Source organism: Notolepis coatsorum (genome assembly GCF_963971535.1).
Source record: "Notolepis coatsorum genome assembly, chromosome: 1".
Taxonomy (NCBI): domain Eukaryota; kingdom Metazoa; phylum Chordata; class Actinopteri; order Aulopiformes; family Paralepididae; genus Notolepis; species Notolepis coatsorum.
Window position 1 is genome coordinate 3,740,139 of NC_140165.1, and position 27,500 is coordinate 3,767,638.

The 27,500-nt window shown below is 42.9% G+C and overlaps 1 protein-coding gene across 1 annotated transcript in view; it reads right to left on the reverse strand.

The window, feature by feature from the left end:
* The window catches only part of atp1a1a.4 (ATPase Na+/K+ transporting subunit alpha 1a, tandem duplicate 4), a 35,063-nt gene that overhangs the window by 4,835 nt on the left and 2,728 nt on the right, over positions 1 to 27,500 (reverse strand). Inside the window, exons 3-20 of the mRNA XM_084334606.1 lie at positions 22,328 to 22,387; positions 21,501 to 21,602; positions 20,934 to 21,035; positions 20,662 to 20,775; positions 18,427 to 18,561; positions 17,559 to 17,676; positions 16,402 to 16,670; positions 14,904 to 15,212; positions 13,563 to 13,697; positions 12,985 to 13,177; positions 11,830 to 12,005; positions 10,440 to 10,576; positions 8,299 to 8,449; positions 7,463 to 7,631; positions 5,361 to 5,515; positions 5,140 to 5,263; positions 2,624 to 2,769; positions 322 to 452 (exon numbers count right to left, since the gene is read on the reverse strand). Coding sequence (XP_084190732.1) covers positions 322 to 452; positions 2,624 to 2,769; positions 5,140 to 5,263; positions 5,361 to 5,515; positions 7,463 to 7,631; positions 8,299 to 8,449; positions 10,440 to 10,576; positions 11,830 to 12,005; positions 12,985 to 13,177; positions 13,563 to 13,697; positions 14,904 to 15,212; positions 16,402 to 16,670; positions 17,559 to 17,676; positions 18,427 to 18,561; positions 20,662 to 20,775; positions 20,934 to 21,035; positions 21,501 to 21,602; positions 22,328 to 22,387 — 2,726 coding nt within the window. The remainder of the gene's footprint in view (positions 1 to 321; positions 453 to 2,623; positions 2,770 to 5,139; positions 5,264 to 5,360; positions 5,516 to 7,462; positions 7,632 to 8,298; positions 8,450 to 10,439; positions 10,577 to 11,829; positions 12,006 to 12,984; positions 13,178 to 13,562; positions 13,698 to 14,903; positions 15,213 to 16,401; positions 16,671 to 17,558; positions 17,677 to 18,426; positions 18,562 to 20,661; positions 20,776 to 20,933; positions 21,036 to 21,500; positions 21,603 to 22,327; positions 22,388 to 27,500) is intronic.

A 27,500-nucleotide genomic window follows, 5' to 3' on the forward strand; every position in this document is an offset into this window, starting at 1 on the left:
GTACTATAAGTAAAAGTATATTCCATTGTATTATACTAAATTATGTTATATCTAATAAACTTTATGGAAGAACAAATGTAAATGTAAGGGGGTTAGGGATCAATTACTAACTAACTAACTACATTGCTCTTGACTTTTTGTTTATAATTTCATTTTTTTTATTATGATTGTTCTGTTTGACGGAGCTAGATACTGTGATTTGTTTGGAGGAATATGGAGAATACATGTTAAAAAATTAACTTTTTCATTCATTCATTCAGTATCGACCAAGTTGTGTGACGTGCTTCACATCTAAACATAAAAACACAGATGACTCCATACTTCATTCCCTGCTGCAGGACTGAGTTCCTCCTGGTTTTACAGATGATCAGATCGGCCCACTGGACGACCACGATGCTGGCGAAGAAGGCCGTATGACACGTGAACTCTATGATCTTTCTGCGTTCGTATGTCTGTTGGAGAGAGAGGACAGTTAGATTATCTATGTGTCTAAGTATCTAAGTATCTAAGTATCTATGTATGTATGTATGTATCTATGTATCTAAGTATCTATGTATGTATCTATGTATCTATGTATGTATCTAAGTATCTATGTATGTATATATGTATCTAAGTATCTAAGTATCTATGTATCTAAGTATCTATGTATCTAAGTATCTATGTATCTAAGTATCTATGTATATATGTATCTAAGTATCTATGTATCTATGTATCTATGTATCTAAGTATCTATATATCTAAGTATCTATGTATGTATCTATGTATCTAAGTATCTATGTATGTATGTATGTATGTATGTATGTATGTATGTATGTATGTATGTATGTATGTATGTATGTATGCATGCATGTATGTATGTATGCATGTATGTATGTATGCATGTACTGTATGTATGTATGTATGTATGTATGTATCTACGTATGTATGTATCTATGTATGTATCTATGTATGTATGTATGCATGTATGTATGTATGTATGTATGTATCTATGTATGTATGTATGTATCTATGTATCTAAGTATCTAAGTATCTATGTATGCATGTATGTATGTATGTATGTATGTATGTATGTATGTATGTATGTATCTATCTATGTATGTATGTATGTATCTATGTACTGTATGTATGTATGTATGTATGTATGTATGTATGTATGTATGTATGTATCTACGTATGTATGTATCTATGTATGTATGTATGTATCTATGTATCTAAGTATCTAAGTATCTATGTATGTATGCATGTATGTATGTATGTATGTATGTATCTATGTATGTATGTATGTATCTATGTACTGTATGTATGTATGTATGTATGTATGTATGTATGTATGTATGTATGTATGTATGTATGTATGTATGTATGTATGTATGTATGTATGTATGTATGTATGCATGCATGCATGCATGCATGCATGCATGCATGTATGTATGTATGTATGTATGTATGTATGTATGTATGTATGTATGTATGTATGTATGTATGTATGTATGTATGTATGTATGTATGTATGTATGTATGTATGTATGTATGTATGTATGTATGTATGTGTCACAATCCGCCTGTTCAGCCTGGCCACGTCCCCCGCCAATTCAGAGACCCTTCCCGGCACCCTCTTTCCCTCAGCCTCTCGTGGACAGCTCCCTTCTCATCCTGCTCCCACCCCCAAGCCTGTGCCGCCATCTAGTGGACTTCTCCCGCTACTGCCACTATTGGTGTCTATTCATGTTTGTATTATCAATATGTCTTTAATGTTCAATGTAATCTCTGTCATGTTGTTCATGTTGCCCACTCTGTTTCCTGGTCTGGTCTAGTGTGTTGTCTCTTGTATTTGTATGTATTGTTATTCAGTCCTGTCATGTATTCGGTGTCACTTTGTTTGTCAGCTTGTGTCTTCGCCCATGTGTGTCTCGTTGTTAATTAGTCTCCCTATATATGCTGTGCTTCCCTGTTACTCCCCTGCCGGTTCGTTATCAATGTTGACCTGTTTCCTGTATCCTGTGAACCTGTCTCTGTGTACCTGTTTGCTGCCTTGTGAAAGACAAGTAAAGCCTTTTCGTTGAACTACACCCCGTCGTGTCCTGCCTGTCTCTCTATCCTCGTCCTGTTCTGCATTTTGGGTCCACACCTCCACCGAACCCTAACATGTATGTATGTATGTATGTATGTATGTATGTATGTATGTATGTATGTATGTATGTATGTATGTATGTATGTATGTATGTATGTATGTATGTATGTATGTATGTATGTATGTATGTATCTATGTATCTATGTATCTGTCTGTCTGTCTATCTATATACCTATTCTTATGTCTGCAATTTATCCATTGTTTTTTTTATTCTGTCAATTTGTGTGCTGATTTTATGTTCATTGCATACTAATTGCTGTGGTGCACTCTGGACTGCGGTCCATGTGTGAAGAGTACTATATACGTACTGTAGATAGTTATTAATATTTATTATTGTTATATTGTAGAAATGTGTGCATTGAAATGTCTGTAAAGTCTCGACGACATTGAAAATGACCTCAATTGTATTTTCGAGAATAAATAAAGGTTGATGATGATGATGATCTATCTATCTATCTATCTATCTATCTATCTATCTATCTATCTACTCACCCATTGTTGTCCATAACTGTCTTCCACATCGTTCATGGTCTTGTCGTCCCATTTGACCCGGAGCCCCAGCAGGTCCATGGGAAGGAAGCCGTTCTCGGCCAGGATCACAAAGTAGGTGAAGAAGCCTGCTGTGGCCTGCATCATACCTGGAGGAGGAGAACACAGAGAGATGGTTATGGCTAACATCCACCAATGAATGTAGAAGTCAGTACTGAGTTGATTGACACCTCCCTTAGGTCTCATGCACATGCAGGTGTCAATCAACTCAGTACACCTGTAAGCCTTAATTGATTTAAATCCTAACTGACGCAAAGCTAGAGTGCAGAGAGCATGACTGTCAAATAAATGGCCATAAGTTGAGATCGAAATGTCCAATTCCATTTATTTTTCTTTTGTGAGCGAGGGCACAGTTGTGGCATCGTTTTGACGTGGTGTTTTATATCTACGTCCAAAATTGAGACCACTGTCGCAATTTACAAAAGGTGATGGTAAAACCAAAAAATGCAGCTTCTACACTCTAGTTATTAACATTCCGCCATTCATTCCTATGGACCAGAATTGCCCGTTTAGAGTCGATTTGTAGCCAAACGGTGCGGTGAAACTTTCCAAAAAGTAATAGCAACTCGAGTTGGACCAATCCGGTCGTTTTGATACCTTACACTTGTATGTGGTGCGAAAGCTATGGGAGGAGTAGTCGGACAGAAATCGGCGGAATAATAAAGACTGAACCTAAACCGGTTCTAAACATCCGCCGATCCCGTTTCTACTTGCGGTGAAAAGGGAGTTAATTATGTTTTGACCATCTGATGACCTTTGACCCGATGGAAAAGTCACTTTAAAGCAGGGGTCTCAAACTCGCGGGCCAATTGCGGCCCGCTGGATGATATTTTGCGGCCCCCTACTTGACATCAAAGTGTAGTGTTAATGCGGCCCGCACGCAACTTGTTGCCGAGTCGTTGGGCGTTTTATTAGTTTTATCACTTGTAGGCTACCATAGCGAAGGCTCATGGCAGCAACGTTAGTGGTTGAAACGTGATTCCGGAGTGATACCAAGTAGAAGGAAATATATCCTGTCATCAGTGCGTATAGCAGGTATCCTCGAAATTATCTGCTATCTCCTCTGCACTGCTCCAACTGTCTGTGTCTGTCTACTGCTTTGGTCCAATCATATTCAGCGTCCCGTCAGCATCCCCCCCCCACCCACAGTCTGCGAATCAGAGCAGAGTAGGGCGGGTCTTCACGGGAATGCGTGTTGTCTTTCAACGGGTCGGAGTCAGAGCGAGAGTTGACAGCGCATTTACAGGTAGTCTAATCTGCAGGTACTGTAGCGAGTAGCATAATTTTTACCAGCAGGCAGCTAGTAGAAAAATATGGCATGTTCAAAGATGGCCAGTAAAATAAAAGTCAACAGTGAAAATCGCTGCAATTCAAAGGTGAATGGACTGAAAAATATGCGTTCATCCTCCCTCCAACCAGCACAATGTGCCAAGAAACGGTTGCTCTTGTGAAGAGTGGCAATTTGAAACGCAATTTGAAACGCCAATACGAAACAAAAGTTATTTTGATGCAACCTTTCAGCACTAAGAACCACAAAAATAAATGGAATGAAATCATCATATCAAGCTGCAAGCAGAATTATTGTTAAAGTTATGTCACAACGATAAAAAGCAACCAAGTGTCACTGCTCACTCAGTGGCATGGGTGTTGGCTAAACACAAGAAGCCATTCTCTGATGCATAAATAATAAAATAATGTATGACTGAAGTGATGGAGATCCATGTTTGAAGGCAAACAAAAGCAAATCCTCAGATCGCACAGCAACCAGAATAACTGAAATACTGGCTGTGATAGAATAAAAAGAATGCACAGTGCATTTCCATAGCTGTGGATGAGTCCACTGACACCACTGAGAATGCTCAGTTGCTGGTGTTTTTGAGGTTTTATGATGAGGCAAAGGGGTAGTTTGTTGATGTATTAATACATTTTTGGAATACTTGAAACCCTTTTTTTGTGGAATATTTGATGCGGCCCAGCCTCACCCAGACTCTACCTCCAGCGGCCCCCTGGTAAATTGAGTTTGAGACCCCTGCTTTAAAGGAATGAGGAATATAAAGCCACTTTAAGGAAAGAACAGATGTGGCTCTTGTATAGTATAGTTTAGATATATTAAGTATAACATAATGACGGAGTTAAAATTGTATATTGTATAGTAGTGTACATAGGAACCAGTGCCTTCTCAGGAATTTTGCATGTCTATTTTTATCATGCACATCTTATGTCTTACCTGTTTTTTTTCTATGTCTTTCATTATTGTATTATTGCACAATCGATGCGGGCATGACCACCCGCATTTCACTGTATGCCCTGGTATGTATGTGACAAATAAACCTCTTGATTCTTGAAGAGCCATCAGGCTGGAAACGTTGTCCGTCAATGTGATGGAGCATAAGAGAGTTCATTCATCGTAATCGAAGGAATGGGTTAGGTTTAGTGTAAACTATTTAAATGGGGCTTACCAATCTGTCCATAGGCTATACTGATGAGTCTCTCATTGACCAGTTTGTCTGTTTTGGGGTTTCTGGGCTGTCTCTTCATGATGTCGCTCTCAGCTTCTTCATAAGCCAGGGAGATGGCTGGAACCTGGGAGGGAGGGATTTTAACAGTTAAAATGAGCAGATGTAGAAAGTAGAATGGTTAATGTGTCTGTCTATCCATCTATCTATGGATCTATCCTCACCATGTCAGTTCCCAGGTCGATACAGAGGATGGTAACAGTTCCCAAGGGCAGAGGAATGTTGGCGATGATGAAGAGGAGGAAGGGTGAGATCTCTGGGATGTTACTGGTTAGCGTGTAGGCGATGGACTTCTTCAAGTTGTCAAAGATCAGACGACCTAGGAGGAAAACACATTTAATACATTACAATCAGGGCATTAAAACCTCCTATTCCTCCCCTCCTATGTATATCAGACCTACCCTCCTCTTCCTCTCTTCCTATGTATCTCAGACCTCCCCTCCCCTTTCTGTCACAGACCCACCCCATCTTCCTATGTATCTCAGACCTACCCTCCTCTTCCTCTCTTCCCATCTATCTCAGACCTACCATCATCTTCCTCTCTCAGACCTACCCTCCTCTTCCTCTCTCAGACCTACCCTCCTCTTCCTCTCTCAGACCTATCCTCCTCTTCCTCTCTCAGACCTATCCTCCTCTTCCTGTGACAAAATGGCATCCAAGGTAATAAAAAAAGTCAACCAACGAACTAGATTCTTGTACCGGATCTCCTCTCTGGTAAACAAGAATACCCTGAAGACTCTGGCAGGAGCACTCATTCAAGGGTACTACGACTATGCTTGCACCTCATGGTACCAAAGCACCTCAAAGGCGCTAAAAACAAGATTACAAACATCACAAAACAAACTGGTCAGACTTCTACTTGACCTTACCCCTAGAACCCACCTCACCCCTGCCCACTTTGACAACCTAGGATGGCTTAGAGTAGACGACAGAGTACAGCAACTTGCAATGGGCCTGGTCTACAAGATACACTATACGACTAAGGTACCCATGTACATGTCAAAATACTTCCCAAAGGTCAGTGAATATCACGACCACAACACCAGAGGGAGCTCCACAAATCATGTTAAACCCAGATTCGGCTCAAACAAGGGACTAAACACGTTTCGCAATTATGCCACATCAATGTGGAACGCCCTACCCAAAGCTGTAAAGGAATGTGAATCCCTACCCACATTCAAAACTGCTCTTAAAGATACTTACGGGAGGCTGCAATTCGAAACTGGCCACCGTAAATGTCCAAACCCCCCCACCACCTCTTAATAGACAGTCTCCTCCCCACCGCATGTATATATTCCCTCCCCGCCGTATGTATATTTCTCTCCCACCCACCCACCCCCTCCTAATGTACAGTCCCCTCCCCATCATATGTATATACTCTGTCAGGATCTATGGGTAACAGTACTGTATATTTGCATATCGTATATGTCACAAATGTAACAGTACTAAATACCTGTATGTCATGTATGTCCCTATGCCATAAATGTCATGTATGTTGTGTATGTCATAAATGTCACTATGAATTGAAAATGGGGGACCCTGATGTAAACAAGACAAACGTCTTTCTCAGGTCTGCATCCCCTTAACAATTGTGTGTATTGAGCCGTACTGTATTGTACCCATTCTGCAATCTGTTAAATAAAGTTTTCATTCATTCATTCATTCATTCATTCATTCCTCTCTCAGACCTATCCTCCTCTTCCTCTCTCAGACCTACCCTCCTCTTCCTCTCTCAGACCTACCCTCCTCATCCTCTCTCAGACCTACCCTCCTCTTCCTCTCAGACCTACCCTCCTCTTCCTCTCTCAGACCTACCCTCCTCTTCCTCTCTCAGACCTACCCTCCTCTTCCTCTCTCAGACCTATCCTCCTCTTCCTCTCTCAGACCTACCCTCCTCTTCCTCTCAGACATATCCTCTTCCTCTCTCAGACCTACCCTCCTCTTCCTCTCTCAGACCTACCCACCTACCCTCCTCTTCCTCTCTCAGACCTACCCTCCTCTTCCTCTCTCAGACCTACCCTCCTCTTCCTCTCTCAGACCTACCCTCCTCTTCCTCTCTCAGACCTACCCTCCTCTTCCTCTCAGACCTACCCTCCTCTTCCTCTCTCAGGCCTACCCTCCTCTTCCTCTCTCAGACCTACCCTCCTCTTCCTCTCTCAGACCTATCCTCCTCTTCCTCTCTCAGACCTACCCTCCTCTTCCTCTCTCAGACCTACCCTCCTCTTCCTCTCTCAGACCTACCCTCCTCTTCCTCTCTCAGACCTACCCTCTTCCACCCCGGTGACAATGGAGGCGAAGTTGTCGTCCAGCAGGATCATGTCGGCAGCCTGTTTGGAGACGTCAGACCCAGCGATCCCCATGGCAATGCCGATGTCAGCCTTCTTCAGAGCCGGAGAGTCGTTCACACCATCACCTGTCACAGCCACAATGGCCCCCTGAGAGAGAGAGAGAGAGAGAGAGAGAGAGAGAGAGAGAGAGAGAGAGAGAGAGAGAGAGGTGTCACATATATCTAACTCCTCTGTACCTCCACAAGGAACTCAGCTCTTTCACTTTGCCGCCATATTAGTTGAGTTTGAAGCAATGAGAGGTACAGGTGTGGACATGTCCACTCCATTCACTTCAGTGTTAAAACCTCACTATAAAAGAACGCTACTTCAAGAACCAAAACCGCCAGAACACACTAATGTAACTACAGACTCACGATTATCTGACTCGGATTGTTTTAATGTAACTACAGACTCACGATTATCTGACTCGGATTGTTTTAATGTAACTAGACTTGTGATTACCTGACTCAGATTGTTAACCTAACTACAGGTTTTTATTAACCACCATAGCTATGAAGGTTCGTTGAAACGCAGCTCATAATCTACGTAAATAAAGATGGCGGCGAAGTAAATACGAATCGCCTGGACAGTTGCTAGTACAGTTCTAATGCAAGATAAGACAGTCTTCAGAGTCCGAACAGAACGAAAATGAGAACGTTGGTTAAAGTAACCCAGGACCTTCTTGCTGTGAGGCAGCAGTGCTGACCACACTGTGCCACCGTGCCGTAGTCGTGAAAGGGTTCAAAGAAACCAAATAGAACAGGCTGATAGTTACCATCCTCTGGCAGCCCTCCACGATAATGAGCTTCTGTTGAGGCGATGTTCTGGCGAAGACGATCTCCGTGTGGTACCGCAGGGTGTCGTCCAGCTGCTCCGCACTGTATTCCTTCAAGTCTCCACCGTGGACAACGCAGGCCTTAGCGTCCCTAGTGGGGGAGATGAAAATGGCGCAGTCGTCAGCAAACAGTCGGATTTAAAGGGGAACTATCTTATAAATGGCCTTTTTCAGTGTTTAGCATTGTTTCCTAGCTATGTGGACTTATATTAATATGATCTATGTCTCTAATTCTCATATTGGCGCATTCTTCCAATTCTCCTCTCACAATATTCACCCTCACTGAACTGAGTCATCTGAAAATGTGCTGATTTGTGATGTCAGAGAGACACCGCTGCATGATAATGTGGCAGATGCCACCAGGCCACACAGTGGTTTAGGAGAGACAGCATATACAGTATATGTAGCCTGGACAATCGTTGAGCAATCAGGACAGCTAGAACGTGAAGTATTTCGTGTACATGTATAGTCTGTATGTGGTCTGTGTGTCATCCTGTCCGAATGCAAGTTGTTGTATGTCCACTTTCAATCTTGTGTATATATTCTGGTGTATTGATAAACTTGTGTCTCTCTATACAAGTACACTGGCACTGGGATGTTCGATATTTTTTACCGATACCGATATACCGATATTGTCCAACTCTTAATTTCCGATACCGATATCAACCGATACCGATATATGCAGGGTTTCTACCACGGAACTGTCCACGGAACTGTCATGTTCCGTGGTATGCAGGAATGGAACTCTCTTCCCAGACATGTTAAGCAGGAGAATAGTAAATGTCGTTTCAAAATCGTGGTAAAACAACATTTTCAACCAAAGAAATTGACATTCCCTAATAGATAGTGTGTACGTAAATGAAAATGTATGTGTCTGATAAAGAGATAGGTATAAATAGATGAAAAGGCATGTGTCTGATAGGGATATATTATTAAAAGAGTGTACAATTGGCTGATATGAACATAGATAATGTATGTAAAAGCTAAATAGTATATTATGCTGTATTGTATTATGAATTAATTATGAGTAGGTATTATTGTATTGTATTATGAATTCATAAGGCGTATATATTGTTGTATTGTATTATGAATTTGATTAGGGTTTTTATTGTTGTTTTAATTGTCTGTATGACATGTGAATGTTGTGAGTGTATAAGTCTGTAACTGTATTTTACGTGTTATGGACCCCAGGAAGAATAGCCCCAGCACTGCTGTGGCTAATGGGGATCCAAATAAACTTAAACTTAAACCTCAGACACTAACCTTGGGTTGACCTCAGACACTTGGGTTAACCTCAGACACTAACCTTGGGTTAACCTCAGACACTAACACTTGGGTTAACCTCAGACACTAACATTTGGGTTAACCTCAGACACTTGGGTTAACCTCAGACACTAACACTTGGGTTAACCTCAGACACTAACCTTGGGTTAACCTCAGACACTAACACTTGGGTTAACCTCAGACACTAACACTTGGGTTAACCTCAGACACTAACCTTGGGTTAACCTCAGACACTAACACTTGGGTTAACCTCAGACACTAACACTTGGGTTAACCTCAGACACTAACACTTGGGTTAACCTCAGACACTAACACTTGGGTTAACCTCAGACACTAACACTTGGGTTAACCTCAGACACTAACACTTGGGTTAACCTCAGACACTAACACTTGGGTTGACCTCAGACACTTGGGTTAACCTCAGACACTAACACTTGGGTTAACCTCAGACACTAACCTTGGGTTAACCTCAGACACTAACACTTGGGTTAACCTCAGACACTAACCTTGGGTTAACCTCAGACACTAACACTTGGGTTAACCTCAGACACTAACACTTGGGTTAACCTCAGACACTAACCTTGGGTTAACCTCAGACACTAACACTTGGGTTAACCTCAGACACTAACACTTGGGTTAACCTCAGACACTAACACTTGGGTTAACCTCAGACACTAACACTTGGGTTAACCTCAGACACTAACACTTGGGTTAACCTCAGACACTAACCTTGGGTTAACCTCAGACACTAACACTTGGGTTGACCTCAGACACTTGGGTTAACCTCAGACACTAACCTTGGGTTGACCTCAGACACTGGGATGTTGAGACGAGCAGCAATGTCCTCGACGGTCTCGTTGCCCTCGGAAATGATACCCACACCTTTAGCGATGGCCTTGGCTGTGATTGGATGATCACCGGTAACCATGATGACCTAAGAGGAAACAAGAAGAGGGACAAGACCATACAAATCATTGTCAGACTATCTATTATTCATATAGACCTTCTCGGTGGAATTCCGTTGCTGGGGGAACTGCTGAACAGCTGTTGATATTAGCAGCCACTGTAATGGGAAATACGGTTGTGTTCATTGATTATGTTTACGTTAAAGGTTTGTTATTAAGTATTAAGTAGCTTTACATTCCGACAGCCGTCACTGATACAGAGTGACCAGAGTGGTCAGTAACATGGGTCTCCCAGTCCCTCTGCTCTGCAGTAAACAGAAAATACATTTTATGGTATCTCTTGTCACTTTATCCAATCAGGAGAGAGAACCCTAGATATATATTTTTCTACTTATTTCAAGAAATCTTGCCAAGCCAGATTTGGTTACTGCACTGGTAGATTAGTTTACACATTAGGCTTGAAACTAGTTTTTATTTCTTATATTTGCCAGACCATCTTTGCAGATTTCTCTCTCCTGATTGGATAAAGTGGGAATGGGATACCAGAAAATTTATTTTCTGTTTACGGCAGAGCGGAGGGACTGGGAGACCCGTTACTGACCGGACACTCTATAGCAGTGATGGTTGTCGGAATGTAGAGCTATTATTTTAACAAACAAAAAAATACCACTTACAACACCTTTAATAAGTTTGAAAAGGCCGATGTATTCCATATAACCCATGAGCTTTTTTTTTTTTGATCCACTTTTTCTCCCATTTTCTATATTTTCGTATCATCCAATTCAACCCTCCCCTGTCACGAACGCTGTTTCTTGCCTCCCACAAGCCGGCTGCAATGTGGACTAAGTCATACATAGCACAAGTCCCCTCCGGTACTTGAGGTAACAGCAGTCGCATCTTTTCACCTGCGCAGCTCGATCTCTCAGTGGCGAGGAGTAACGCGTGGGAGGCTCACGCTGCCCCCGACACTTCCTGATTCTACTGCGCAGGCGCACCAACCGACCTGTAGGAGTCGCTGTCCACAACGCCCGATCCCCACCCATCAGTTTCCCACCCCCTAATACGGCCAATGTGTATTAGTACGGACGACCAGCTAAACTGAAAGCAATGTGGAGCGCTGGGATCGAACAGGCGATCCCAGCGTCTCCGCATTCGTGGTGAGCGCCTTGCCCACTACGCCACGTAGCCGCCCACCCATGAGCTTTAAATGAGTAGAAAGATTGACCTTGATTCCCATGTATTCTATACAACCAATGAGTTCTAACGGAGTAGAGAGGCAGACCTTGATTCCAGCACTCCTGCATTTGCCCACGGCGTCTGGCACGGCGGCACGGGGAGGATCGATCATGGACATCAAGCCGACGAAACACAGGTTCTCCGTGGGGAAGTTCACCTCCTCCGCGTCAAAGGCAAAGCCCTCTGCGAACTGGTCGTCTGGGAGGTTGACGTGGCAGAAACCTGGACCCAACAGAAATTGACAAAAATAAATGTGTAATACTGATTCACTTTCTCTTCAATGAAATCTTATCAAGACAGCTTGATAGTAATGCAATGTTACACAAGCAATGTCACTGGGTGAGAGTGGCTCGGGAGGTAGAGCAGTCGTGTGGTCATCTGCAGGTTCCCGGTTCGATTCCCAGCTCCTCCCGGGCAGCGTGTCGAAGTGTCCTTGAGCAAGACACTTAAACCGCTAACTTGGCACCTTGCAGTGAATCGGTCAAATGTGAGGAACAAATTGTAAAGCGATTTGGATAAAAGCACCATTTACCATTTATTGTGGTATAAATAAAACTAGTAAAAGTATTCTGATGCTAAACACCCCACATAAATCCACAGAGACACTGCCATCTAATGGTTAAATGTGTGCTATTGCAATCTGTTGTTGGTTAAGGGCCTGGTGATCACACATTTAATTCACTGTTACCCACATCAGCCAATATCTTGCATTTGACCATTAGGTGGCAGTATCTCAGTCTCTCTGTGGATTTATTTGACCATTAGGTGGCAGTCTCTCAGTTTCTCAGTCTCTTAGAGGATTTATTTGACCATTAGGTGGCTGTCTCTCTGTCTCTCTGTATCTCCATCTCTAAGTCTCAGTCTCCTAGTCTCTGTCTCTCAGTCTCTCAGTCCACACTGTTGGGAAGAGGTGAAATTTAACCAGGAACCTTCCGATTACGAGACAACCTCTCTACCTCTTGAGCCCGTCAGCCCTGTCAAATAGACGGAAAACCGATAGGTCGTAGTGAGAGGACCCGAAATCAATCAATCAATCAATCTATCTATCTATCTATCTATCTATCTATCTATCTATCTATCTATCTATCTATCGATCTATCGATCTATCTATCTATCTATCTATCTATCTATCTATCTATCTATCTATCTATCTATCTATCTATCTATCTATCTATCTATCTATCTTTCTTTCTTTCTTTACCCAGTACTCTCTCTCCCAGCCCTCCCAGCTCCTCATAGGAGTTCTGGAAGGCGTCCTTCATCTCGCCGTCCAGCGGTTGCTCTTTGCCCTGGATCAAGATGGTGGAGCAGCGGTCCAGGATCCTCTCAGGAGCTCCCTTCATCACCAGCAGGTGCTTGGACTCTCCTGGCGTGTCGTTGCGATGGATGGACAGCTGTCACAAAATGAATGAATTAAATGAAATATCGCCTGCTGTACTGGGTACTAGGGTTAGGGTTAGGGTCATGGTCAGGTCAGGGTTAAGGTGCGGTATAGCATGGTTAGCATTCTTAATATAAACAAAAGGGTGCTAGCATGGTTAGCATTCCTAATATAAACCAAAGGGTGCTAGCGCTATTAGCATTCTTAATATAAACCAAAGGGTGCTAGCGCCATCAGCATTCTTAATATAAACCGAAGGGTGCTAGCGCCATCAGCATTCTTAATATAAACCAAAGGGTGCTAGCGCCATCAGCATTCCTAATATAAACCAAAGGGTGCTAGCGCCATCAGCATTCTTAATATAAACCAAAGGGTGCTAGCGCCATCAGCATGCTTACCTGGTACTTGTTGGTAGAGTTGAAGGGGATCTCAGCGACCTTGCTGTATTTCTCCCTCATTTCTTTGACTGATCCACAGCACAGCTCGATACACTTCAGCAGCGCAGACTCTGAGGCGTCACCGGCCACGGTTCTCTGTGCACACAGTAAAATACACACATTTACACCTGGAATCTACAATACACGTAAAATACACAATTACATTCACACCCATAATTTACAACACACGTAAAATACACACATTTACACCTGGAATCTACAATACACGTAAAATACGCAGTTACATTTACACCCATAATTTACAACAACACGTAAAATACACACATTTACACCTGGAATTTACAATACACGTAAAATACACAGTTACATTTACACCCATAATTTACAACACACGTAAAATACACAGTTACATTTACATCTGTAATTTGTTACTTTGTTACTATTTGAAATGTTGCTTGGATCTGTGTGTTATTCTGTCTGCATGAAATGTTACTTAGCTGTACAGTATGTGTCATTCTGTTGGTCTGAAATGTTACTTGGTTGTTTGTTTGCCTGTTTTGAAGGACCCACTTAATGTCGGGTTATTCAATGGCAAAATCGGTCAAACCCCCAAAAACATAAAAGGTTATCAACTGAATCATGAATTGACCTGGGTATGACATCTAGTACAGGGGTTCCCAAAGTCGGGGTCGCGACCCACAGGAGGGTCGCGAGCCGCCAATGCTTATTAGTGTGTGTGCGTTTGAACGTGTGCATGTTTCAACCATACATTTCCATTTAAAAATGTATTTTAATTTTTTTTTACCTCCTATAATAGTGGGGGTCGCGGCTCTCTGACCCCGTTATTTTTGGGTCGCGGCCTGAAAAGTTTGGGAACCCCTCTAGTAAGCTACACATTGACAGCTAAAGAAAATGTACAAGCGGAAAAACAATTCCTAGAAGTAAGCCGTGGTAAATTCGAGCCTTTGTTTGGCACGATGGCCTGTTGTCTCACGACAGAATTAATCAGGGTTGCTTCCCACATGACCCTGGTGACATTCTACTGAAAAGTTATGTTGCCTGTTAACATAATTAGTCCCCTGAATGAAGTAAGGTGAACCCCCGTATGTCATGACACCATTAATCTACAGCTCTTGGCATCATAATTGCCGTAGAACACATTCTGAGAGAGATGGTGTTACGTTTAAAAGCTTCCATACACGCCAAGGCTATCAATATCCTATCGTGCTGTTCAATTATTCAAAACCTTTTGTGTTATTGTCCACGGGGGAATTAGAGCGAAGATAATAGTGTTTGTTAATTAGATTATTGTCATTGTGAGGAAGACTGTGACGACTATACCTTCAGGATGGGAACCGTAGACTGCTCTGCCAGGAAGACGGCGCGGTTGCAGAGCCCGGCGACTCTGGCCAGCGAGGCCCAGGTGGCGGAGCTCCTGTCGAACGAGGTCCCGCTCTGGTTCTCCGTGGTGTCGGCCTCGTGGATCTGGTTGTCGAACCACATGTGGGCCACGGTCATCCTGTTCTGGGTCAGGGTGCCCGTCTTGTCGGAGCAGATGGTGGAGGTGGAGCCCAGGGTCTCCACGGCCTCCAGGTTCTTCACCAGACAGTTCTTCTTGGCCATACGCTTGGCGGTCAGCGTCAGACACACCTGAGGATGGACAGCCACTGGTTAGCCACTGGTTAGCTACTGGTTAGCTTCTGGTTAGCCACTGGTGAGCTACTGGTTAGCCACTGATTAGCCACTGGTTAGGCTGGTAAAGACATGCCTCCTAAAGTGTGAAACGGAAGTACAGGAAGTACAGGCTTTCCGGTTTCGACAAAACAATTATAGAAACGTGTGAAGTGCACAATATTTTCTCGTTTAAGCCACTGCAGCGACTTTGCCTGGAGAATTTACTACATGACCGCGACGTTCTAGCTTGTTTGCCTACACAGGATTCGGGAAAAGTTTGGTAGGTTCGGAGGCAGCTTCCAGGGGAAGTACATACACCGGAAATTCTACTCCATACACACTTTCGGCCGTAGTGCTTTACCAGGCTTTATCTCACGGAGGAGATAAAACTGGGAACGAGGTTAGCCACTGGTTAGCCACTGGTTAGCTACTGGTTAGCTTCTGTCTATTCATGTTTGATCAAAGATTGGATCATTAACCATCACGGGTCTGTCTACATTGATACCAGAATAGGCACAGTAATGCATTCAGCAATGGCCAGGATTTGCTCACTAAAACATAGCATTCTGATGAAGGTTGAGTTTCCAAGACATCACACGAGTTCCACAGGAAAAACAGTAAAAAGGTTGTATTGATGTAATGAAACTAGCATCACAAAACGTCATCGACTTAAGTCATACACATGCTAGGCTCAACAGATCCACTTGTTGTTCATTATCTTTGAAGCTAGTAAAGGCGAAACTTCAAGGGGAAATCAAGCACAGGGGCCGTTTAAATAACTCAAAACTAGGGATGTTCGATATTGGCTTTTTTTTTTACCAATATCCGATATACCGATATTGTCCAACTCTTAATTTCCGATACCGATATCAACCGATACCGATATATGCGGGGTCCCCCCCCCCCCCCCCCCCCCCCCAAAACTGAATAATTTCAGGTAATTAACATTACATATCTCTTAACACAACATTATGCATACTTTTGACAATAAATAAAATCAGAATTAGTTCTTACTTGCTTGCCTGGGTAAATAAAGGTTAAATAAATGTAAAAAAAAGATATATATATAAAAAAAATTAAACCAATACCGTTCATTTCTGATATTACATTTTAATGTTAATATCGGACATCCCTACTCAAACGTGAGTAAAACAGCAGTACTCACGGTGACAGTGGCGAGCAGACCCTCGGGCACATTGGCCACGATGATACCGATGAGGAAGATGACGGCCTCCAGCCAGCCATACCCAAGGATGAGAGAGAGGACGGAGAAGGAGACTCCCAGGAAGACGGCCACGCCGGTGATGATGTGGATGAAGTGCTCGATCTCCTTGGCGATCGGAGTCTTACCACCGTCCAGGCTGGAGGCCAGAGTGGCGATGCGACCAATGACGGTGCGGTCTCCGGTGTTGATGACGATGCCTTTGGCCGCGCCTGGTCGACAAAATAACACATCCATGATACTGAAATCACAGAGGAACTGGGCCAAATAATATAATTTACTGTAGATATCACAAAAAAAACTATATATTTAGATGTCACAAAGACTTTGACAAAAATAATATATTGATTTGATTTGATTTGACATTTTAAAAAAAATACAAGATTCCAGAAAAACGTCAAGGATGTTACACAAAAAAAGTCAAGACTTATTTCCATTGTGGTCCTTGGTCTCAGACAGACAAGCGATACAAAACATGACCATAAATAACAATTTGACAAACTACATAGACATGAACATTTTAAATGCAGTACAAACGTAGCCACAGACAACAATGTATCAGACAACATTTGCATGTACCGGTATTTTAAAATCTAGTTTTTGACATTGTCGAGGAGCCATGATTTGACTTTTTTCCTAAAATTGTGTCGGCTACTAATGAGCAAATTCAAATTTGTGGCTCCCCAGAATTTAAATGAACATTTGCCCATATTTGTTTTGAACCTTGGAATACACAGGTCGTGGGGGGCCTATTATTATAAATGTTGTGAACTATATTGAGCTGATGTTGCACGGACCTGGCTTCCAGAGGGAGCCAGCCCAGCAACTGGAAGTGTTGTTTGCCCACATGTGCTCTCACATATTTAGATATCGTAAAGATTACATTATTTATTCCCTTACAAAAAAAGGTAGCATAGTATTTCCAAAAACACATGATAGTATTTTCAAAAAGTATCATTGTATTTCCATAATTGGATTTGTAAAAATGACAAAAGTGTTACCATGGTTATACATGACAATTACCAATGTGGCAGTATTTTATTCAGGAAGAAGGTCCCGGTTTTAATGTCATTCTTGGTAAAGCCTGGTTAGATGTTTACCTTCGACACAGTTGGTGGAGAAGAAGGCGATGTTCTTGGTCTCCAGGGGGTTGTCGCTGGAGAAGTCTGGAGTTCTGCTCTGAGGCTCGGACTCGCCAGTCAGAGACGAGTTGTCCACCTGAGAGACACAGGAGAAGGAAGTATGCATGAAACATTAAAGACGGACAATAAATACTTAACGGTAATACTTTACTTTTAGGGCTAAAAGTCTCAAACAGACAGGGGTGTGAAAAGTACCCAGAAATTACACTTAAGTGAAAGTATGGGTACCGTCTCAAAATCGTACTCAAGTAAAAGTCAGAGTATCTGGCTAAAAACACACTTGAGTAAAAGTAAAAAAAAGTTTCTACTTTTAAATGTACTTAATAAAAAGTAAAAGTAAAACTTTTTTTTCTGACTGTCTATTCTTCTGATAGCAGGTGTTTCATCAAAGATCCCCGCTTTCTAGTCTTGCACAAGGACCAATCAGCATGGGTATGGGCGGGTTCATTTTCCATTGATGGGGATTTGATTGGCTGTTTTTAAATAAAACGCGGCCGCAGGATTAATAAGGTTAACGTTAGTTCGGCCGGAGAAACAAATATACTAATTAAAATAGTTGGACCTGCGATATTTGTACTTTGTACTTTGTAGGCCTGCGTTTTAAATGTAAGGAGTAAAAAGTGTGTTTTTTTCCCTCTGAAATGTAATTGAGTAAAAAGCACAAGTATACAAACCTAATAACACTCGAGTAAAGTACAAATTCCACAAAAACAGTAATTAAGTATTGTAACAAAGTACAATTACTCAAGTACTTTACACCCCTGCAAACAGACCAACACTAAGACATGTCTACAGGAGAGGCTGAAAATGTCCTGGAGGTACGCACCTTGCAGCCGGTGGCCTGGACGATACGCAGGTCAGCAGGGATCCTGTCTCCACCTTTCACCTCCACCAGGTCTCCCACCACCACCTCCTGAGCGTTGATGCACTTCTTCTCTCCATCTCGGATCACCAGGGCTTGCTGGGAGACACGGGAGACACAGGGAGACACAGGGTTCGTATGGCTGAAGGTGTTTGTTCTCAAGTAGGAGATGAAGACACAGGGTTCGTATGGCTGAAGGTGTTTGTTCTCAAGTAGGAGATGAGGACACAGGGTTCATAATAATAATAATAATAATAATAAGGGCGGCTACGTGGCGCAGTGGGCAAGGCGCTCGCAACGAATGCTGGAGACTAGGCTCGAACAGGATGCCTCCTGTTCGAGCCCCGCTCTCCACATTGCTTTCAGTTTAGCTGGTCGTCCACAGTAATACACATTGGCAGTATTACGGGGAGGGAAACTGAAGGGTGGGGATCGGGCGTTGTGGACAGCGACTCCTACAGGTCGGTTGGTGCGCCTGCGCAGTAGAATCAAGAAGCGACGGGGGCGGCGTGCCCTCCAAAGCCCAGACCCCCGACGCTGAAAGATCGAGCCGCGCAGGTGAAAAGATGCGACGGCTGTTACCTCGAGTACCGGAGGGGACTTGTGCTATGTATGACTTAGTCCACATTGCAGCCGGCTTGTGGGAGGCAAGAAACAGCGTTCGTGACAGGGGAGGGTTGAATTGGATGATACGAAATTGGGATGGGAGAAAAATATAGAAAATGGGAGAAAAAGTGGATAAAAATAATAATAATAATAATAATAATAATAATAATAATAATAATATTAATAATAATAATAATAATAATAATAATTAATTTTATTTGTAAAGCGCTTCTCAGGAACCCGAAGTCGCTGACAGTAGGCAGAGAAACAGAGAAAAACAAAGAAACAAAAGGAACATAAGACCACGGGGGAAACAGAGATAGGGAGATGTCACCTGGGGAACCAGGTTCTAGAAGTAAGGATAGGGAGATGTCACCTGGGGAACCAGGTTCTAGAAGTAAGGATAGGGAGATCTCACCTGGGGAACCAGGTTCTAGAAGTAAGGATAGGGAGATGTCACCTGGGGAACCAGGTTCTAGAAGTAAGGATAGGGAGATCTCACCTGGGGAACCAGGTTCTAGAAGTAAGGATAGGGAACACTCACCTGGGGAACCAGGTTCTAGAAGTAAGGATAGGGAACACTCACCTGAGGAACAGGTTCTAGAAGTAAGGATAGGGAGATCTCACCTGGGGAACCAGGTTCTAGAAGTAAGGATAGGGAGATCTCACCTGAGGAACCAGGTTCTAGAAGTAAGGATAGGGAGATCTCACCTGAGGAACCAGGTTCTAGAAGTAAGGATAGGGAGATCTCACCTGAGGAACCAGGTTCTAGAACTAAGGATAGGGAGATCTCACCTGAGGAACCAGGTTCTAGAAGTAAGGATAGGGAGATCTCACCTGAGGAACCAGGTTCTAGAACTAAGGATAGGGAGATCTCACCTGGGGAACCAGGTTCTAGAAGTAAGGATAGGGAGATCTCACCTGAGGAACCAGGTTCTAGAAGTAAGGATAGGGAGATCTCACCTGGGGAACCAGGTTCTAGAAGTAAGGATAGGGAGATCTCACCTGGGGAACCAGGTTCTAGAAGTAAGGATAGGGAGATCTCACCTGAGGAACCAGGTTCTAGAAGTAAGGATAGGGAGATCTCACCTGGGGAACCAGGTTCTAGAAGTAAGGATAGGGAGATCTCACCTGAGGAACCAGGTTCTAGAAGTAAGGATAGGGAGATCTCACCTGGGGAACCAGGTTCTAGAAGTAAGGATAGGGAGATCTCACCTGAGGAACCAGGTTCTAGAAGTAAGGATAGGGAGATCTCACCTGAGGAACCAGGTTCTAGAACTAAGGATAGGGAGATCTCACCTGAGGAACCAGGTTCTAGAAGTAAGGATAGGGAGATCTCACCTGAGGAACCAGGTTCTAGAACTAAGGATAGGGAGATCTCACCTGGGGAACCAGGTTCTAGAAGTAAGGATAGGGAGATCTCACCTGAGGAACCAGGTTCTAGAAGTAAGGATAGGGAGATCTCACCTGGGGAACCAGGTTCTAGAAGTAAGGATAGGGAGATCTCACCTGAGGAACCAGGTTCTAGAAGTAAGGATAGGGAACACTCACCTGGGGAACCAGGTTCTAGAAGTAAGGATAGGGAGATCTCACCTGGGGAACCAGGTTCTTGAAGGAGTCCATGATCTTGGAGCTCTTGGCCTCTTGGTAGTAGGCGAAGCAGCCGGTGACGATGACCACAACGGACAGAACGACTCCCAGGTACAACTGTGGAGGTCAAAGATCAAATGTTCGTTAAATCAACAGGAGATTAATAATCACCATCACCGAAAACGAACGTGAGTGTGATATGTCCGTCCGACATTTCAAGATGTTATGCCAACATGCTAAGCTATGTCTGTGGGGTTAAAAAAAAAATTCCTTACGTTATCTTTGGCTGGTTCGTCTTCGTAGGCGGCCTGGATGCAGTAGGCCAGGAAGCAGAGGCCGGCGCCGACCCACAGCAGCAGGGAGAAGCCACCGAACAGCTGGAGACAACATGAAGTACATTCAATATTAGGGATGTCCGATATTATTGGCCTACCGATACTATCGGCCGATATTGGCATTCAAATGTAATATCGGAAATTATCGGTATCGGTTTTCAAAAAAAAAAAATTATTTTTAATAATTTATTTTTTTACATTTATTTAACCTTTATTTACCCAGGCAAGCAAGTAAGAACAACTTCTTATTTTATTTATTGTGAAAAGTATGCATAATGTTGTGTTTTTTGGGGGAGGGGGGGGGGGGGGGGGAACCCTGCATATATCGGTATCGGTTGATATCGGTATCGGAAATTAAGAGTTGGACAATATCGGTATATCGGATATCGGTTAAAAAAGCCGATATCAAACATCCCTATTAAATATGGATCAACATTCAACGTGGAGAAACCACCGAACAGCTGGGACTCTTTGGTTCAGATCGGGAACATGAGGTCGTGTTTTTACCTGGCGACAGAACTTGACCCACTCTGGGGTGGTGGGGGGAGGGGTGAGGGTGTTCGGGCCGTCGCGATCCAGGACCTCCTTCGCCCTGGCGGCCGAGAGGCCCTGAGGAGAGAGAGAGAGAGAGAGGAATAGAGAGAGAGGGAAAGAGAGAGAGAGAGAGAGAGAGGAAAGAAAAATTTGGAAAAATTTTAATGTTAATAATGTGTGTGTGTGATATATCTATTTATGTGTGTGTGTGTGTGTGTGTGTGTGTGTGTGTGTGTGTGTATGTGCACGTGTATGTGCACGTGCATGTGTGCATGCATGTGTGTGTGCGTGTGTGTGTGTGTGTGTATGTGCACGTGTATGTGCACGTGCATGTGTATGTGCACGTGCATGTGTATGTGTGTGTGTGTGTGTTATATCTATTTATGTGTGTGTGTGTGTGTGTGTGTATGTGCACGTGTATGTGCACATGCATGTGTATGTGTGTGTGTGCATGTGTGTGTGCGTGTGTGTATGTGCACGTGTATGTGTGTGTGTGTGTGTGCGTCCGTGCGTGTACGTGCGTGTGTGTGTGTTGTGTTGTTGACCACTACTTGCATCATAAACAGGTTAGTCATACAGTGTCTAGTCTAGACTCTAGAGGTCATAGTGTAGCTCAGGTATGTGTGTGTGTGTGTGTGTGTGTGTGTGTGTGCGTGCGTGCGTGTGGGTGGGTGTGTGTATTTGAGCGGTTTGACCTCTAGGTTTATTATCAAGGGCTGAGATCACAACGTGTACACCACACACACACATATAACACACACACACACATATAACACACACACACACACACAGGTACTCACTCTGCTCAAGTCTGTTCCATATTTCCTGTGAATCTCATCCAACGTCAACTTGTGATCATCCTGAGAGAGAGAGAGAGAAAGAGAGAGAGAGAGAGAGAGAGAGAGGGGGGGGGGGGGGGGAGCAGATTGGAGAGATTACGCACAGCACAGACAAAAATCCTTTAGAATGTTAAATATCGAATTGAAATGTATAGACATGATTCCTTTTGGCTTACGAGACTTAATTTTTTTCATTTTTTAATGCGGAGATCATGTAACCACGACGACCACATGTCAAGGATCACATCTGCATGCGTGGGCATACGGTGTGAGATTAGTCACGCAGGTTCCAGCCACTGCACTGCAAGAAATGACAAACTCCCAGAATGTGTTCTTCTCCTCTCCTATTGAGACTTAGCGTCGTAATGGAGCTAATCTCAGGGTATTTTAGGCGGGGGGAAATCATTTGGGTGATTTCAGGAAAACTACTCGTTTTTACATTTACGTTGTTTTCAAGACGTTTAAAAAAAAAGTGAAACAGTTCGTTGTGTCATGATTTCTTTTGGGGGGGGGGTCGCAGTGAAAGGGTTAACCCTTTTGTTAGTGGGGTAGTGAAAGGGTTAAGCTAACCGGTGGACCCCACTATGGGAACCCCCGGAACCCTCTGGGGGTCCACTGACCCCACTTTGAGAACCCCTCTAAACCGTCCTCTTGTAGAAGACACTTGTCAGAATGACACCGATGTATGAAAACGGAGATTTCCCGGGAAGCAGAGAGCGCTCACAGTGTCCTTCTCCAGCACCTGACATTCTGGAGGGAGTTTTCAAACCAGCGTGACACTTTACACCGAGACACGTACTTCAAAAACAAGCGTTTATCAAACAGCTGGTAGAAACTATAGAGAGAGAGAGAGAGAGAGAGAGAGAGAGAGAGAGAGAGAGAGAGAGAGAGAGAGAGAGAGAGAGAGAGAGAGAGAGAGAGAGAGAGCAGGAGAGAGAGAAATACTGTACAGAAGAAAGAAAGAAAGAAAGAAAGAAAGAAAGAAAGAAAGAAAGAAAGAAAGAAAGAAAGAAAGAAAGAAAGAAAGAAAGAAAGAAAGAAAGAAAGAAAGAAAGAAAGAAAGAAAGAAAGAGGCATACGAGAGAAAGAGACAGAGAGAAAGGGAGAGAAAGGGAGAAAGAGAGAGAAAGAAAGAGAGAAAGAAAGAAAAAGAGAGAGCGAGAGAGAGAAAGAAAGAAAGAAAGAAAGAAAGAAAGAAAGAAAGAAAGAAAGAAAGAAAGAAAGAAAGAAAGAAAGAAAGAAAGAAAGAAAGAAAGGGAGAGAGAGAAAGGGAGAGAGAGAGAGAGAGAGAGAGAGAGAGAGAGAGAGAGAGAGAGAGAAGATGCAAATATGAAGTGTGGCTGCAGGCGATCAAACAGGTGATGAGGTGTTTGACACTGTAAGAAGGGTGTCTCTCCCTGAGAATAAACAGACGCCATGGAAAAGCTACCGGCGCATTGTGACTTCCTGACTTACAGGCTTCCCTGTGACGCACCGCGTGCCACAGTTCAAAGGTTCAATAAAAAAAACGCCGGTAGGATTTAAATAATGCATATTTTCCCGCAGAGAGAGAGAGACTATGGAAACCACTCTCTGGCGAGTGTTAACAGTTTGTCACAGCAGCTTATTATGGGATGGCGACACGAGTCGATACAGCATCTGAGGAAGTGTGCCGAGGGAGTTTGCTTGGTGGATCACGTCTCATTTACTCTGGTCTCAGGGGGCAGCGTTATCGAACTACAAACCACAGTTTACCAAACTACTAGCTACTCCACTTAAAGGAACACTCCAACATTTTGGGAAATTAGCTTACCGTCTTCTCCAGAGAGAGACAAGAAGATAGATACCAGTTTCCTCAGCGGACATGACCGGGTAGCCTTCGGGGGGAGGTGTTAGTTGGACCATGCCTAGGCTACCCGGTCATGTCCGCTTCCATTCATTGTGCTAAGCTAGGCTAACGTGCAGCCAGACAGCTTTCTACTGAACGCACAGAGAGGAAACTGGTATCTATCTTGTTGTCTCTCTCTCTGGTGAAGACGGTAAGCTAATTTCCCAAAATGTTGGAGTTTTCCTTTAGAGGAACACGCCGACATCATGGTGCTTATACCGTCTTCTCCAGAGAGAGAGACAAGAAGATGGATACCAGTTTCCTCTCTGTGCGTTCAGTGGAAAAGCTATCCGGCTGCGAGATAGCCTAGCTTAGCACAAATGAAAAAACCTCTGGGAGAGGTGTTTTTGAGCCAACAGCTGCTAGCAAAGATGGTAGCAAAGTGAATAGCGTGCTCCACTGTGGTACGGCGCTGAAATGTACCCCATATTTACATCAAAACAATCAAATCAATGTCCTTATGATTGTCAATCTCCTCCTCAGCCTGGCTTATCATAGGTGCAATCAAAATGTGTGTACCGTGTGTGTACCATGTATGTACCCGTGTACCAGAGTGTGGATGCCATAATGTGTCCCTTCGCACTCCAAGCTAGCTTTCCACTGGCAAGTCCCAAACCCACAGATGAATCCCCTTTTTAATCACATTTAAACAAGTCACTCCAGCACATAATAATATGGTTGCCGTGGCGATATTGTCCCGTGTCCTCGGGTTGGACTTTGATGTCTATAGTTCACCGCAGCGGCATGCGGCGGTGATAATAATTAACGTGTTACTGGAGAGAACAAGACTAGACTCTACATAATACTGTTGAGGGAGAAGCTAACAATGCTACTGATCATACTGTAGTGTAGAGATAGATAAGAGATTAAAGTGGGGTAGTTCCTCTCTGCACAGCTAGAGGGGGTAGTTCCTATCTACACAGGAAGCTAGGGTAGTTCCTCTCTGCACAGCTAGAGGGGGTAGTTCCGATCTACACAGGAAGCTAAGGTAGTTCCTCTCTGCACAGCTAGAGGGGGTAGTTCCGATCTACATAGTACAGACCATGTGTTCCCACTGCTACCATTAGAGGCAAATTCAGAAAACCCCACCTCTTTTCTACCCAGAAGACATCACTGTTTCCTCCTCATTTAAGATTCAGTGGCGGTTGGAACAGCGAACTTTACTCATAACTCCTGCTTAGTGGGAGTGACGGCCGGGGTTTCAGTACACCTCATTATTGCAAGAAGAAATCAGAGCCTCTAGTCTAGGTGGCTTTATATACACCCGAGAACAGTCAATAACCGTAAAAACAGGAATGATAGAATTCCTGTTTACGTACCATTTGTGAATCTAATATAATCTAATCTAATAACATGTTGTAGGAGGAGATTATGTGGCTCAAGATTGCATAACTCAGTGAGGAACTGGAGACTTCATAAGTGCTCACTCCCTCACTTCCTCCCTCCCTCCCTCACTCCCTCCCTCCCTCCCCCAGGCCAGAGAAGAATGTTGTGAGTCAACCTCCCGGTGCAATAAGGGTTAAGAAGACGGCAGTAGGACTTTGAGTTGCGGTTTAGCGTAATAATCATTAATATGTCAACCAGACAATAGTCTTTATGACTTCATAGCTAAGCTGAACGACTGTCCTCTACGACACGGTGGAAGGACATTGTCCAACGCATTATCAACCGACCCACACACAATACTGCATTGCGTGCTTTTATTCTATTTTTTTTTTAATGTTTTTATCTTATGTTGTGGAACTTGTACAGCACTTTGGTCAACATTGTTGTTTTTAAATGTGCTTTATAAATAAAGTGGATTGGATTGGATTGGAATACTGCGTTGTGAAGAGGATGCAATACCATTACTGTACATTTAAACGCAGGACAGTATTTCAAACATTGAAATGCAGTACAGTATTTAAACATTCAAACACAGTACAGTATTTAAAAATGTAAACACTATACAGTATATAAATATTTAACCACAGTACAGTATTTCAAAATGTAACCACAGTACAGTATTTAAAAATGTAAACACTATACAGTATTTAAATATTTAACCACAGTACAGTATTTAAAAATGTAAACACTATACAGTATATAAATATTTAACCACAGTACAGTATTTCAAAAATGTAACCACAGTACAGTATTTAAAAATGTAAACACTATACAGTATTTAAATATTTAACCACAGTACAGTATTTAAAAATGTAAACACTATACAGTATATAAATATTTAACCACAGTACAGTATTTCAAAAATGTAACCACAGTACAGTATTTAAAAATGTAAACACTATACAGTATTTAAATATTTAACCACAGTACAGTATTTAAAAATGTAAACACTATACAGTATATAAATATTTAACCACAGTACAGTATTTCAAAAATGTAACCACAGTACAGTATTTCAAAATGTAAACACTATACAGTATTTAAATATTTAAACCTGTGTCGTGCAGCAACATCATATAAATATCCTAAATATTTCATTTCTTTCTGTTGTTGTTGTTGACATGTGACACCGTCTCATCAAGATAATTTGTTTCCCAACTTCGGGACAAAGGCAAAACTATCGACAACGCACTGTTAAACATTAAAAATACATACACTGTAGAAAAGTAATCTGTCCTTGTAACTATAATAACCTTGGTCCCAGTTCTAGCTTCACCGAGAAGGGTTTACATGAAATTACCCTGTAAACACAGGGAAATGTCCCATAAACACAAGAAATGTCCTGTAAATACTGACAAAAGGTCCTGTAAACACAGGAAAAGGTCCTGAAAACACAGGAAAAGGTCCTGAAAACACAGGAAAAGGTCCTGTAAACACAGGAAAAGGTCCTGAAAACACAGGAAAAGGTCCTGTAAACACAGGAAAAGGTCCTGTAAACACAGGAAAATGTCCCCCAGAACCTCACTGGGCTGAAGAAGCCGTCGGTGAAAGTGAATGACCTAAGAGTGTCTCACTGACCTTGAAGGTCGGAGAGGAAAATAGAAATGAAGGCGTTAAACGTTGAACACGTCGAGGTGGTCCTTTAATGGCCAGGTATTCCTGCTATTCGGTGCATGGTGTGCATTCTAACGCAGATGTGTTAAAAACCCTTTCACTACCACACTACAGACGGTTAACCCTTTCGCTACCACACTACAGATGGTTAACTGTATTGTCGCGGCGATAGGGTTATTAACCCTTTGGCGGTGTAGTTAGTGAAAGGGTTAATAATAGCGCCACCGCTGTGCTCACATTGGGGCTTTTGACTCAATGCACCGACAT